Source organism: Alligator mississippiensis, chromosome 1 (assembly GCF_030867095.1).
Source record: "Alligator mississippiensis isolate rAllMis1 chromosome 1, rAllMis1, whole genome shotgun sequence".
Lineage (NCBI taxonomy): Eukaryota > Metazoa > Chordata > Crocodylia > Alligatoridae > Alligator > Alligator mississippiensis.
The window spans coordinates 226,804,905-226,817,258 of record NC_081824.1 but is presented as its reverse complement, the minus strand read 5'-3'; the positions used below and the strand labels follow the sequence as shown (position 1 = coordinate 226,817,258).

Below are 12,354 nucleotides of genomic sequence, written 5' to 3'. Positions count from 1 at the left end.
CGTTCAAGGAGGGCTGGGCGTTTGGGTGCAGGGAATAGAGAGAGATAGTATTCCTGCCCTTCCTAACACTAGCTTGCAACAGGAAATTCAGAAAACTGATAAACCTTGATTTTCACTAATGGGGAAGAAAGGAATTAAATCAGGCCCAATATGCCCATTTGGTGCTATAGGTAGGAAAGAGAAATTTTCATTATTGTCAATAAAGAAGAACATACTGAGCTACTTCCCATGATCTAATCTGGTGTAGAGTTCTGCATACATAACCCCTGGCATGGTTTGTAGATCAACTAAAACACTTGGAATCTTTTAGTTATCCCTCACAAACATGGAAAAACAAATAAATTTGACATTCGTAATATCACAGTCACAAATCAGCCATGTTATGAATCCGGACCTGTAAAACAACTCAAGCAAAAGGCATTACATTATGATGATTTACATTAAATTGGTTTGAAACTAATTTAAGAGTGGTTCGCGATAAGAAAAATTGCAGCTTTTTCCAAATTCAGGTTTAAAATGTATTTTATTGTTTTTTTTTAAATAAAGACAATTCCCAAGTACCTAATGACTACTGTGCCACTTGTGGAGGACAGAAATTTAAATAACAAGATGAAAGAAGCCAGTTACCTTAAACTCAATATCATTCAGTGGTGCAGGCCCAAGCACATATCTGTAATTGCTGTACTGTTTTATACAATCAATTCTATGCTGCAATGACTGTATATAAAGAATATAATACAAGCTAGTTCTCATAATCAATTTACAAGAGAAAAAAATAAATATTTTTCATTCTTATTGTACATTAACACTTAAGTAAAAAGTTACAGCTGTTGTGTTGGCATGACCTGCAATTTTAAGAGGTACAAGTTTAAGTAGATGCATACATACCTAACAGGAATTCTAAACTATCATTACAGAATAAATTACAAAGAACAGATATCAGTCAATACAGGATGCAGATTATCTGAATATTTGTGATTTGGAAAATTAGCTGTTGTGGAATACAAAAGCAAGTGGTCTGTATACATATTAAGACAAACTAGATGGTAAAAAGCCTTATCTGGACATCTGCAAATATAGGCTTATGGTTTTAGGCAACAAAGATTAAATAGTTTAGTTAATCCTTGTCACCCTCACACTCAACTAGCACCACAAGGATGCAAGGACCATTGCAAACACCTATAATTTCATGCTTAAAAGTTGAAGCATGCATTTTGTAGAGTTTGTGCATTATATGTATTTTCTCCTTTAAGGTTACTGTAAAATAATAAGGTTCTTGGCCAATAAAACAGCTGCTGCAAGTTAGTTAATGTTACATTATTTGCAGCATTTTGAAGTTTAGCAGGTCTGAGTGCAATTAATGAAAACCTGTACTTGTGGTTTGTCCTTCACTGCTACACTCATACATTATACAATTCATTCAGCTGGCAGAGAAGAAAAAAGGCAGCAGTCTAAAGGTACTAACGGGAGAAAAATGAATTCATGTGCATTGCAGTTTACTTAAAAAAATATATACATATTTTATGATGGCACAAAGGTTTTGTACAGTTGGATCTATCAGTGCAAATGCATGCATATGAGGTACCAATTTATTCAAACCAGGTATAATTATGTATACATTACAATCATTCTCCTAATCTCCTGCTGTCAGATTAGTATTGGAGTCAATTTTTTTTTTCTGGCCGTTCCAATATTAGATCATAACTTCTCTATGATATCATTTTTTAAACTACTACAACTTAGATTGCGTATTTTGTAAAACCTGTTTGAACACTGTCACAGTACTTGATTTCTAGTATACGATTTTAAACTTGATTGTGAAAGTTTTAAAACTGTATATGTAAACTTGAACAATAATTATAACTGGCCAATTTTTTTTTTAAACAGGATTTGATATTTTAACAAGTACTGTAATGGAAAAAGGAACACATTTAGTTATTGCTTATTTGGACTCAAAAATACAAAGGCATTGATAGCTCTGCTCCAGAGGTGAAAATTAAATACACAAAGCAAGTTTCTGGCTGGAGTCAACCTTTAAGTCCTTAAGATTTCTGTAAATTATCTATACCATTCACTTCCATGAGGCCATGACGACATTTACACATTGCTGAAGAACTAAAGTGGCTGAGAGAGGGACATACACAGCTTTTCAGTTCTGATAACTCTTTCTTCAGACGTTCCAACTGCTCTACTTGGAATATATTTGGTTGTTCAGGCATCCAGTCATATATCCTGAATAAACAAGAAAAAAATTCAGAAGTGGTATTTTACACAAATCAATACTACTTAAACTGGTTAATTTCTATTTTTTTTTGCTACAGTGAAGTTAGGTAGCTAGGAGGTCTACAAATTAGTATATCTGTACCTAACGCTTGAACTTGCATCGCTAATCCACATCCTGCAACATAAAATGGTAGTCCATCAGAATGGTTAATACTTTCAGAATAAGCTAAAAAGCAAGCAAACTAGCCTTTGACCACCGATATGTCACTTCACTTACTCTTCTGGAGATGACACTCTAGAGACCGTTTAATTTTTTTTCACAATACCTAGGCACAAAGCAGTGAAGTAAGGACACAGTTTAGCCTTCAAACCGAAATGCCAGGAAATTTCAGAGCCCCAAGGTGCTATTTTACATAATGTTCAATGCAACTTTTGCTTATATTTTTTAAAAGACTAGTATAAGTATTTTAAAGTCCTATCTTTTTAAATAATACTTCCACACTATTAGTCTAAGAATTAAAAAGTTGGAAAACTGTTTCTCTTTTAATAATGTTTATTAAATTAATTATTCATAGAGTAAAGTGGAATTAATGTCTCATGCACTTTAACCAATCTGCAACACGCATGCATGGGAGTATCTGAGGCAAAAAAAACTGTTTAAAACTGAACCAACTTTATTCTTTAACTGCGCACAGTCTGTATGTGGGTTTGCCAAAGGAAGCTGTGAAAGCTTTTTCCAAGTACTTTTTCAAGTTTTCTCAAGTATATCTATGTTTCTTTAAATGACCCCTGTAACATATTGCCACCACATCCTACATTCATTCAGTCCTCATCCTAACATACTACCAGCAATGTAGTAGTTGAGGTGAGTCAATCCTGTTCTACTCATACCAGCTACCTCTTAATACAATGAAACTAGAGTCCAGATATAACTTGAAGCCTCTCTAATCTCCCCTCTTTAGCATCACAGATTCAGTACACTGCAATCTTCCAATGTTTGCTTGCCTTTCTCAATTTAGCCATGATAATCATCATCTTTCTCTCTCTCTCCATTTGATACACTGCTCTGTTGTCCATGTCCTTTCAAAAAATCTGATGAAATGGGCTTGGGCTCACAGAAGCTTATGCTCTCTCTCTCTGACTTAGTCTATAAGAAGCAAACCTATTCTGCTTTCTGTCGGTGTTCAGACTAATGTGGCTAACTACCTTTCTCTGCTCACATCTCTTTTATCATAGTAATTCTCATTCAATACTTACCTTGAAAAAGAAGAGTTTACCTATGCATTTTATAAATTAAATATAAAACTGCTGTGATTTAAAAAAAGAGACTCAGAGAGACTTTCTAACCAAATTATTCAAAATAAAGCTCTCTGGAGGACAAACTTAAAGAGATCATGATCTCAGACTGAAATTGAGTAAGTTATAGCAAGGCTCTTCTGTTTAAAAAAATATAAACAAACCCTGAATACATGTGCATATATACATATTTCTATAATCATGCTGAACTAGATTAGGGACTTTCTTCAACTGGATTATTTCTTTAAAAATATTCTTCCAAGTCCAAAATTCTCCAGTCTTTTCAAAATGATAGGAACATAGTAGAGTAAATTTCAGAGCTCAAATGTGTGAGGAATGATCAGTAATGCCACCAGGCTAACAACAGTCCAACATGATAACACCTTAAACCCAAAGTCTTATATTCCAAAGAAAATAGGAACAATGAAAAAGGTGAAAGGGATAATGTCAAATATGTTACATTTATATGTATATAAACAAAAAAAATACTGAGTATATTAAGCTGCTTAAAACTGAAGAAATCCAGCATGACAAGTGGAATACTTTCTAGGGAAAAAAATATCTATATGCAATGTTCTGGTCACCATGCCATTTAGGTGTCCCCCAAAAATTCTACCTCTATGTAATTAGAGATAGTCTAGTCCACAGGAATATACTACAGGCAGATATCACACGCATATCTATATTTACTACAGTTTTCTCTTATGAAAAAAAGTGTGAGAAGTCAGCCAAAAATCAGGCAATCTATCAAAAAGAAAATCAAGTTTATGGTTAGAATTTTAGGCCCCAAACACAGAAGTTGTAAAAACAGTTTAACAGAACTTGATGTTCACATATGCTTTTTGGTTTTTTATAAAGTTTATTCCAAGTCTGGACTGAAGCATACCCTTGTTGCATTTGCAACCCAAATATTACAGCTCTGCATGAATGCCCAAGATCTACAAAACACAGATTGATTTTTAAACCTTTCTGGAAAAAGAGCTAATTGTTTGATTTCTAATTCTTTTTCACAATTTCATAGATTATGTCACCTTGGAGTGCCAATTTTAATGACAGCTGTTCAAAACAAATATTATTCTGAAAGTTACCAGTATGCCAGATTAATCTTAAATTTAAATGTTAAAAGCATTGTAAAAGTATATTTGTTTACATTTTTCACTTGCATTTTTCACTGGCAATGGTAGATATAACCCATTTCATTTCTGGTTCTCATGCATTACAGAAATTGGCAAAGTTTGAGTTGCAATCAGTGTAGGGAATTTTTACATCAGTTCTGACGGACATTAACAGCAATTTAAAAAGAAACTAATCTTAACAATGTACATATGATTTAAGCTAACTAACAGGCCTTGCTTATACTACAATTTCCTTTTTAAAAAACATCTCACTATTGCTATCATTTCTACTTCTAAAAATGACAGTATTAGGGAGGAAGCAATATGGGTAATAGCATCAAAAAGAATAGTAATGAACCACTAGTAGAGGGTGTTCACTAATGGAGCTGCCATTTTTTACACTTGCTCTCGAAGAATAATTGTAAGTTCTCTTTACAGTCTCTGTACTGGGCAAATGAACACTTGCCTATTTCATTGCAACAATTCCTATGTATAGTAATGTTTTAAGTATACTATGAATTATGCACCACTGTCCCGGAAGTCCAGGAAAACATTATTGTTAACAACTTACTCTATAAACTAAGTTTCAGTCATGTTTAATTGCATGTTTATTCTGATTTTTATTCCTACACAAGTAGAGAGAGAAGGAATTACTTCTTGGCAAGTTAACCAAATAAACTGGTTGTAAAACCAGAACATTGCAATTAAAACAAGGCAAAGCAGGACTAGAAGGAGGTAGCTTTCAATGCAGGACACCTCATAATTGTTTGTTTGTAAACGTTTGGTGAGGCGGAAATCAAAATGTAGTTTTTGTACTAAAGCAATCACAGCACATACCAGTTCCTTACCCGAGTTGATATAGCACAGCTAATCTCATTTTCCTTAATAAAATCCATCCCATGTTCTTTCAAATCTTCAAGACAGCCTTAAAACTTCACAATCTTATTGCACTGATCTGTATTAGAGGCTTCTTCCAGACACCATTCCCTCCATCCCACCTCCCTTCACTTGTAGCTAGTGTATACATATAGCTCTTTTTAGGACTTGGAGCATGAACTGTTTCACCTCTTTCAAGACTTGAAGGTTCTTGTTCAGAATCAGCAGATGCCAGAAGCTTTGGAAGCATTCCGACTTCTTTCTACTATCTCAGAGAAGTGACTTCGTTATTACTGCATCCCTCCTTTCACCATACAATCCCAGGATTGCAAATGATATAGCATCAGCTGCTCTTCCCCTACAGAATGACTAGCTGGGAACCTGTTGAGTGGTTTGAGTTCAAAGCATAACATACCACAACAACAATCCTTTAAAGCAAAAAGCATCAGGAGGGACAGGTCCTACAGTAAAGAACTTGTTTCCAGGAGAATGCTGCTACTGTGGGGGTTGTGGGCAAGCAAGGGGCAGGACCAACTGCAGAATCTGGATCTCTGAGGCCCCCCCCCAGCCATGGCTGTCAGCGGCACAGGAATGACCAAGGGATGTGCCAACACAACCCCATTCATCCTACAGCTGCTTAGGCGGCTGCTGCAGGTGCTGTTTCTGCCACTGGCCTCACCACTGTCAGGCCCAGATCGGGGGTGCGGCTTGACCTTCAATCTATAGCTCTAAAATGTGCAAGTGTGGCTTCCAAGAGAGAGAAAGAAATTCAGTGATTTGACTGTTCAAAGTATGGCATGGAACTAGGAAACATCTAAAAATATCCTGATAGTTTAGTGTCCTAACAGCAATACATGAATCTATCCCCCTGCTTGGTCAGTAACAAATCCAAATCCTAAACTAATCTCTCTCTCCACTTCACATAGCTAAAAACCTCACCAATAATAACAATTTGTTCCGCCCACTGTACTTCTACTGCCATACTATACATGCATCATAATATGTAGAGACACAGGTGCTACATTAATTTTTTTTGTTGGAGCTCAGATACATTCACATTCACCTGTGCAGGAACTGCTACTGATCAAACTGTAAATTCAGTTGTACAAATGACACACTTTTAAGGCTACAATCTCTACAGCCTGGGCACAACTCCCGGACCTGTGAGTTAAGCCAAGCCTGTTGTAATGAAGTCTTCACAGGGCATTAGGGAATATTCCTTCAAATATATGTTGGTAGATGGAAGTAGAAGCAATGGACTTTGCTTGAGAAGAGTACAATCAGAGGAAAAAAGTAAACAATTCTTTGTGCCAACAAGCCCCAAATCTCTCATATGATGTGATGTCAGAGTCTCAATTCTCTGCATCTCTTTTAGAAGACTATTAGAAATTATGGCTACCTTATCTATTTAACCTTTCCCTAATCAGCCATAATTTAGGTCTTTTATTTTGTACTTGAGTAATCAGCCCATTGGTCCCACTGGTAGGCTGGGTTGAGCATGTGCTCCAAGAAGCTATCTGCAAGCCTCTCCCCTCTCAAATCTTACTGTTTCCCACATCTCCTTTAATGGTAAGAAATCTACTGCAGAATAGAAGAAAAACATATGATGGGGAAAAAAAACCCTTATCGCTGATTCTGACAAACCACAGTCATCCTCTTTAACCAATTTTTCAAGCTATCCCTAATGGGAAGTGAGAAGTCTTTCCAACCCTGTATTTTCTTATTTTAAAATCCTTCAACTCAAATGAAAATGGACAGGCTGTCTTTACAGGGTTGCCCAGTGTCATAGACTATGCACAATATTTATGTACTTGAGCTTCCATCATTTAATGTTACATCCCTTTTGAATTTCAAGTGTCAAGCAAAATCCAGTCCCTAAAATGGATTCTCTCTGCAATTACCTCTCCATGGTACTGAAGGCTAATGATGCTCAAAACACAGACTTTCCATAGCTTTCTACTTTCCTTTGACTTTTCAGTTCATGGTAAACCTGGAATTAACTCTGCCAATCATGAGACATGTAAGCAATGCAAGCCTTACCTAGCATTTTTACCATACCACTAAGAAATAAATCCCAAAGCTACTAATACTAGCTAAGATTATGCATTTAGCCATCTGACTAAAATATTTTTAATAACAGTAAAAAGTTAATGAACAAATAAAAATGGTACAGATTTAAACAGTTCAGTTTAGAGTCATGATCTTTAAAGTGCTTTTTCGTGTTTGAGTGGCCAATTATGTCAAATTCTGTAAAGACAGCAATACTCTAAGGGCCATGAAACATCAGTGTTATGCAAAGCTCCTCCTGGAGATCTGCAGAATGCAATATCAAGCCACATGGGACTGCAGCTTTTAGTATAAAGCAGTGATTCTCAACCAGGGTGCTGCAGCACCCTGGGGTGCCTTGTAATGCCTTCAAAAGGTTCTGTGGGGTGACACACAATGTTAGCACTCTTAGGCGTGCAAACAGGATTCACAGGGATTTCAAACAGGGATCCATGGTGTTAAAAACTTTCTGACCTGTTGTTGTCTTTCTGAGTTCTCTGAAACACAAGAATCACTCTATTATTTTTCTTTAGTCAGAAAATGAGTAAAAACTGAAACCTGGCATTTTCCCAGTAGTGTCTCGAGTAGAGCCACTGCTGTGAAGGTAGCACGCAAAAGATTCTCATGAAATGGTCTGCAAAAACATATCATCTGAAAATGACTGGCTCCATCATTTTGGGACAGATACAAACACCAGTGAATGCAAATTCAATATGCATAAGGTAAGATAAAATAAAAAGGCAGCTAATAATCTAAATATTGGTATCAGCATTCTATCCATAAAGATATTTTAAGATAATCACCACCAAGCTGCTGTAAAACTGAAAATATCAGTTTTGAGTCATCAGCCAAGAATCTGCTTAAAGTTTTTGGCAAATTTTCAAGAACAAAAAATTATTATTAAATTGTAATCATTTTACCAGCACAGAGACCTTCATTACAAACCACTGACATATCCTGAACATAAAATCAAACTGGTGCCAAGACATTAGACTCCCAATCCGATAAAATATTTAAGTAGATGTTGAAATTTAAGCATGCAAGGAATCCCACTGAAGCACTCAGGCTTAAGGAAGTGTTGTGATGGTTCAGAATCCAGGTAAAGAAAACTGAATTTTGCCTGTAGTCTTCATCATTGCCAATTCAAGTCTCTGTTTAAACATTTAGCATCCTTCTTAGCATGTAAAGCATTGTTTTTCCAAGCAGACTATTAGAAACCCTGCTATCGTAAGAATTTAGGTACTGCAAAAAACATAAACTAGGACCCAGTCAGAAAAAGGGCTCGATGGAAAAAAAGAGAAAAAAAGGATGGTTTCTCTTCCCCAATGGAGTGCTTTCTCCAATATTATTTATAGCCTTAGGCTTCCCGAGTTTAGCATTTTGTTTTCTCTACATGCAAAATAAAAAGCCAATCCCCCCTACCTTTTACTTTTGCCAGACACTTGAGAACAGCAACTTTTTTGGCATTCAGGATACACAGTTTTTCTGCCATCTTCGTAAGTGGCAAGACTGATTATGCACAGCTCTACATGGGCGATTAAAGTTTGGAAAAATAGCTTATAGCATGCCTATTTAGACAGTTCTCAGTCTCTGAAACAGTAATAATTACATCTCCAACAGGAACTAAATGTGCAGTCCAAGAGCAAAAGCCATGAAAGGTCACAAGTCTTGATCCCTCACTCAGAACAGATACGCAGAATAAAAATAGCCAGAACTTCCAGGTCAGGGCCCGCTGATTTGAATGAAGTGCTTCTATAGAATTTGATAAGTCTGAACAATAATTTACCATTGTAGGTGCTAAAAGAAAGATTCTTTTTGGAACAGATAAGCTTTGGATTACTGTAGAAAACAATTTTATGTATTTACACTGAACACCAACCAACTTCAGAGCTTAACTATGCAACAGTTTATCAAAGCATTCTTTTAATATCAATTAACATTACTGTATAATTCCCACCAAGCTGTAGAATTCAACAGACTTGCACATGAGTATCTTGTGAACAGTATGAAGTCTTTCCTTTTTTTCAGCTCCATAATATACAAAACCTCAGTTGGGAAGTTCACAAAGCCATGCTGTAACCTTGGAAATGCATATCAAGGTTTCCAGACACATCACAAGCTCAAGCATCTTCCAGGCATTCACCACATCTGGCATTCAGTTATGGCATCTCCGTTCATTGCCATCCTACCATTCCTCCCCAATTTACATGCCACCTCTAGAGCCAGACAGACTTACTTGGGCTGTACTGGCTGTTCTCTGTACTTTGCTAATCTAATATTCATTATGGAAACAGCCGGATTCCTTAGTAATAAACAGGTATCACTATTTCTTTTTCTATCACTGTCCAGGAGAGAAGAAAAGAAAAGAAATCCAGACCATCTTAATCAGTTACAAAGTTCATGCCAGGTAAAAACATACTGCAACAGCAGCATATAGTGCATGTTTGAGCCAGGGGACAATCTTCACTTGCAGATGCTGCAAAGGTGCACTCACATCTTTCACCTTTTTCCATCTTCAGTCTCAACTACTATCATTTGGTCTACTTAGAAACTCCAAGTAATGCAGAATGTGGTAACGTCTTCCGGGCTACAGCAGGCCAGAGTAAGCACATGCAGTTCACTTCTGCATGCAATTTAATCCAAAGAAGATTGCCTTTCAATATCCTTGAGGTGCTTCCCACACCTAGCAGTTAAGCTCAAATGGAAAGCACCTGCTGCCAAAATCTACATTTAGATAGTCATGGCAGCATTTACATATGTGCCTATTAATTTTAGATACCCTGCTTAAGATGACTTGAAAGTACTCAGAAACCATCAGGCCTTTTTAAGGTGACAACTTAGATGTCCAGCTATAACCATTGTTTTGCTCTGTTTAAAATAGATGAGGCCAGAAAAGACCATCCTGATTCTGTATTCATACTGTCTGCCTCTTCCCCTACATAACACAGACCATTAAAACCATATCTGCAGTTTCAACCTTTCTGGAATCTATCCCATGGGAAATCTCAGAAAGCCCGGGTTTACTGTACTATGCAAAAATGTATTTATCGCTTAGCACTTCCTTAAGTCTTGTTCTTGGTTTATTCTGATTTCTAAGGAGCCAGTCACAGTGGTATTCAACATAATAATAAACTGCTATTGCACAAAATCTCTCTTGCTTAAGTGTTACCTTATCTTTTAAAAACAGTAAACGTCTGCATGTCTGCTCTTGGTTTTTATCATCTCTAGGTGCTAGGAAGAAATTTGGAGGAGGGGTCTAGATGCCCCAAGGCAAAGAAAAAGCCAGAGGGGTTTGTTTGTTTGTTTGTTAACCTTTTGTTCTGGCTAAGCCAGTAAGGCCAAGAGGAAATAGAAGTAGAAGTGAACTGCCAGGTATTGACAGAACCCAAATGAGAAGTCTGGTAGCAAATATAAAGCTCTGTGCACAGACATTTCTGAATAAGAATCTATTGTACTGACAAAGTATATGAAGAGAGAGCTAAACACAGCTAACTTAACTCATGGTAAGAATCTTAGAATGAGTATAGAGATGTAGGGTAGGGAAAAATACAGAGAGAAATAAGAAATATGTTTGCTTAGCTGTTATTCATTATTTTGATCCTGACTTCGATCCTCGGAAATATCTTTGAAAAAACTGTCAAGGAAGCTATCAACTACAAGCCCATAACAGGTGGGGTACTGAGAAACAACCAACATGGCTTTGTTGAGAGGATGTCATGCCTAACAAATCTTTTTACAACCAGGTAACCAACCGGCTGAACATGAGACAAAGTTGACGTCATCTACCTAGACTTCAGCAAGGCCTTTGATACTGTATCCCAGTGTTTCTCAACCTTTTAAGTAGCAAATACCCCCTAACTTCTGAAAATTTTAATAACACTCAACACTCAATTTTCCAGGGGATTTTATATTTACAGACAGATGTGTGCCATATGTTGGAAGAAGGGCCGTGTATATAAGGCCGCGATATGACAGATGTCTGATCTGGTGTGGGTAGGGGTGCCACCTTCTATACCAGGGGTGCACAACTCAAGTATGTACCTGGGCTAGAGATGATGTTGACCAAAGCAAAAAACTGCAACATGCTATGTCTTTATTGCAGATCATACAGAGTTCTCTAAACTTCTCTTTCAATTAGGCCTTGATTTTTTTGTCAATTTTTGTGCAAGCTGGAAAAGCCAGTGCTGAAAGACATTAAAACTCCTTTAAATCCCAGCCCCTATCAACTATAAAGCTTCCTGGCATCATGTATATGCAGATAATGAAAGACAGCTTGGACTGTCTTTTCTTCCAATGGGGTTTACAGACACACAACATGCAGCAGGATATTCAGCATCCATTCTATCAAGCCAAAAATTCCAAAGTGAAATCCAGCAAGAATAGAACAGAATAAACAATTGCATCTGCTTATTTTAAAATAATGTAATTGTAAAAATATTGTAAAGAAAAATACCTGTCATATATTAGCCCATGAACACCATATTCTCTCAACTTCTTTCTGTTCTCTGGGTCATTTGTATCATCACCCCAACAGAAAATAACTAAACCTTTAGATTTGGCCTCTTGAATAAATGATGGGTTCCTCAGCAAGTCTTCAGTGTGTGCATTAATTCCCTGAAATATTAAATGTTATTAAGAAACTATAAAATAAAGTCTACATTAAATACTCTCAAAAGGTTAGCTATTCTTGCTTCTGTTGTTTGAAGAACTGGTTTCGTAATTTAAGAAAATTAAAGAAAAAATACGAACGCACTGTTTTAAATGCATAATAAAGGACTTTCTTCTTTAGCAGACATTT

The 12,354-nt window shown here is 36.5% G+C and overlaps 1 protein-coding gene across 3 annotated transcripts in view; it reads right to left on the bottom strand.

The window, feature by feature from the left end:
• Positions 1-504: 504 nt before the first annotated feature.
• GPCPD1 (glycerophosphocholine phosphodiesterase 1) overlaps positions 505-12,354 on the bottom strand; it is a 75,471-nt gene continuing 63,621 nt past the window's right edge. For 2 of the 3 annotated variants that reach the window (XM_006264901.4, XM_019500771.2), the window contains exons 19-20: positions 12,010-12,170; positions 505-2,232 (exon numbers count right to left, since the gene is read on the bottom strand). In XM_006264901.4, coding sequence (XP_006264963.1) covers positions 2,043-2,232; positions 12,010-12,170 — 351 coding nt within the window. In that variant the 3' untranslated portion in view covers positions 505-2,042. Of the gene's footprint in view, positions 2,233-8,978; positions 9,082-12,009; positions 12,171-12,354 lie in introns of all 3 variants that reach the window. The other variant, XM_014595015.3, reaches the window with a different exon arrangement.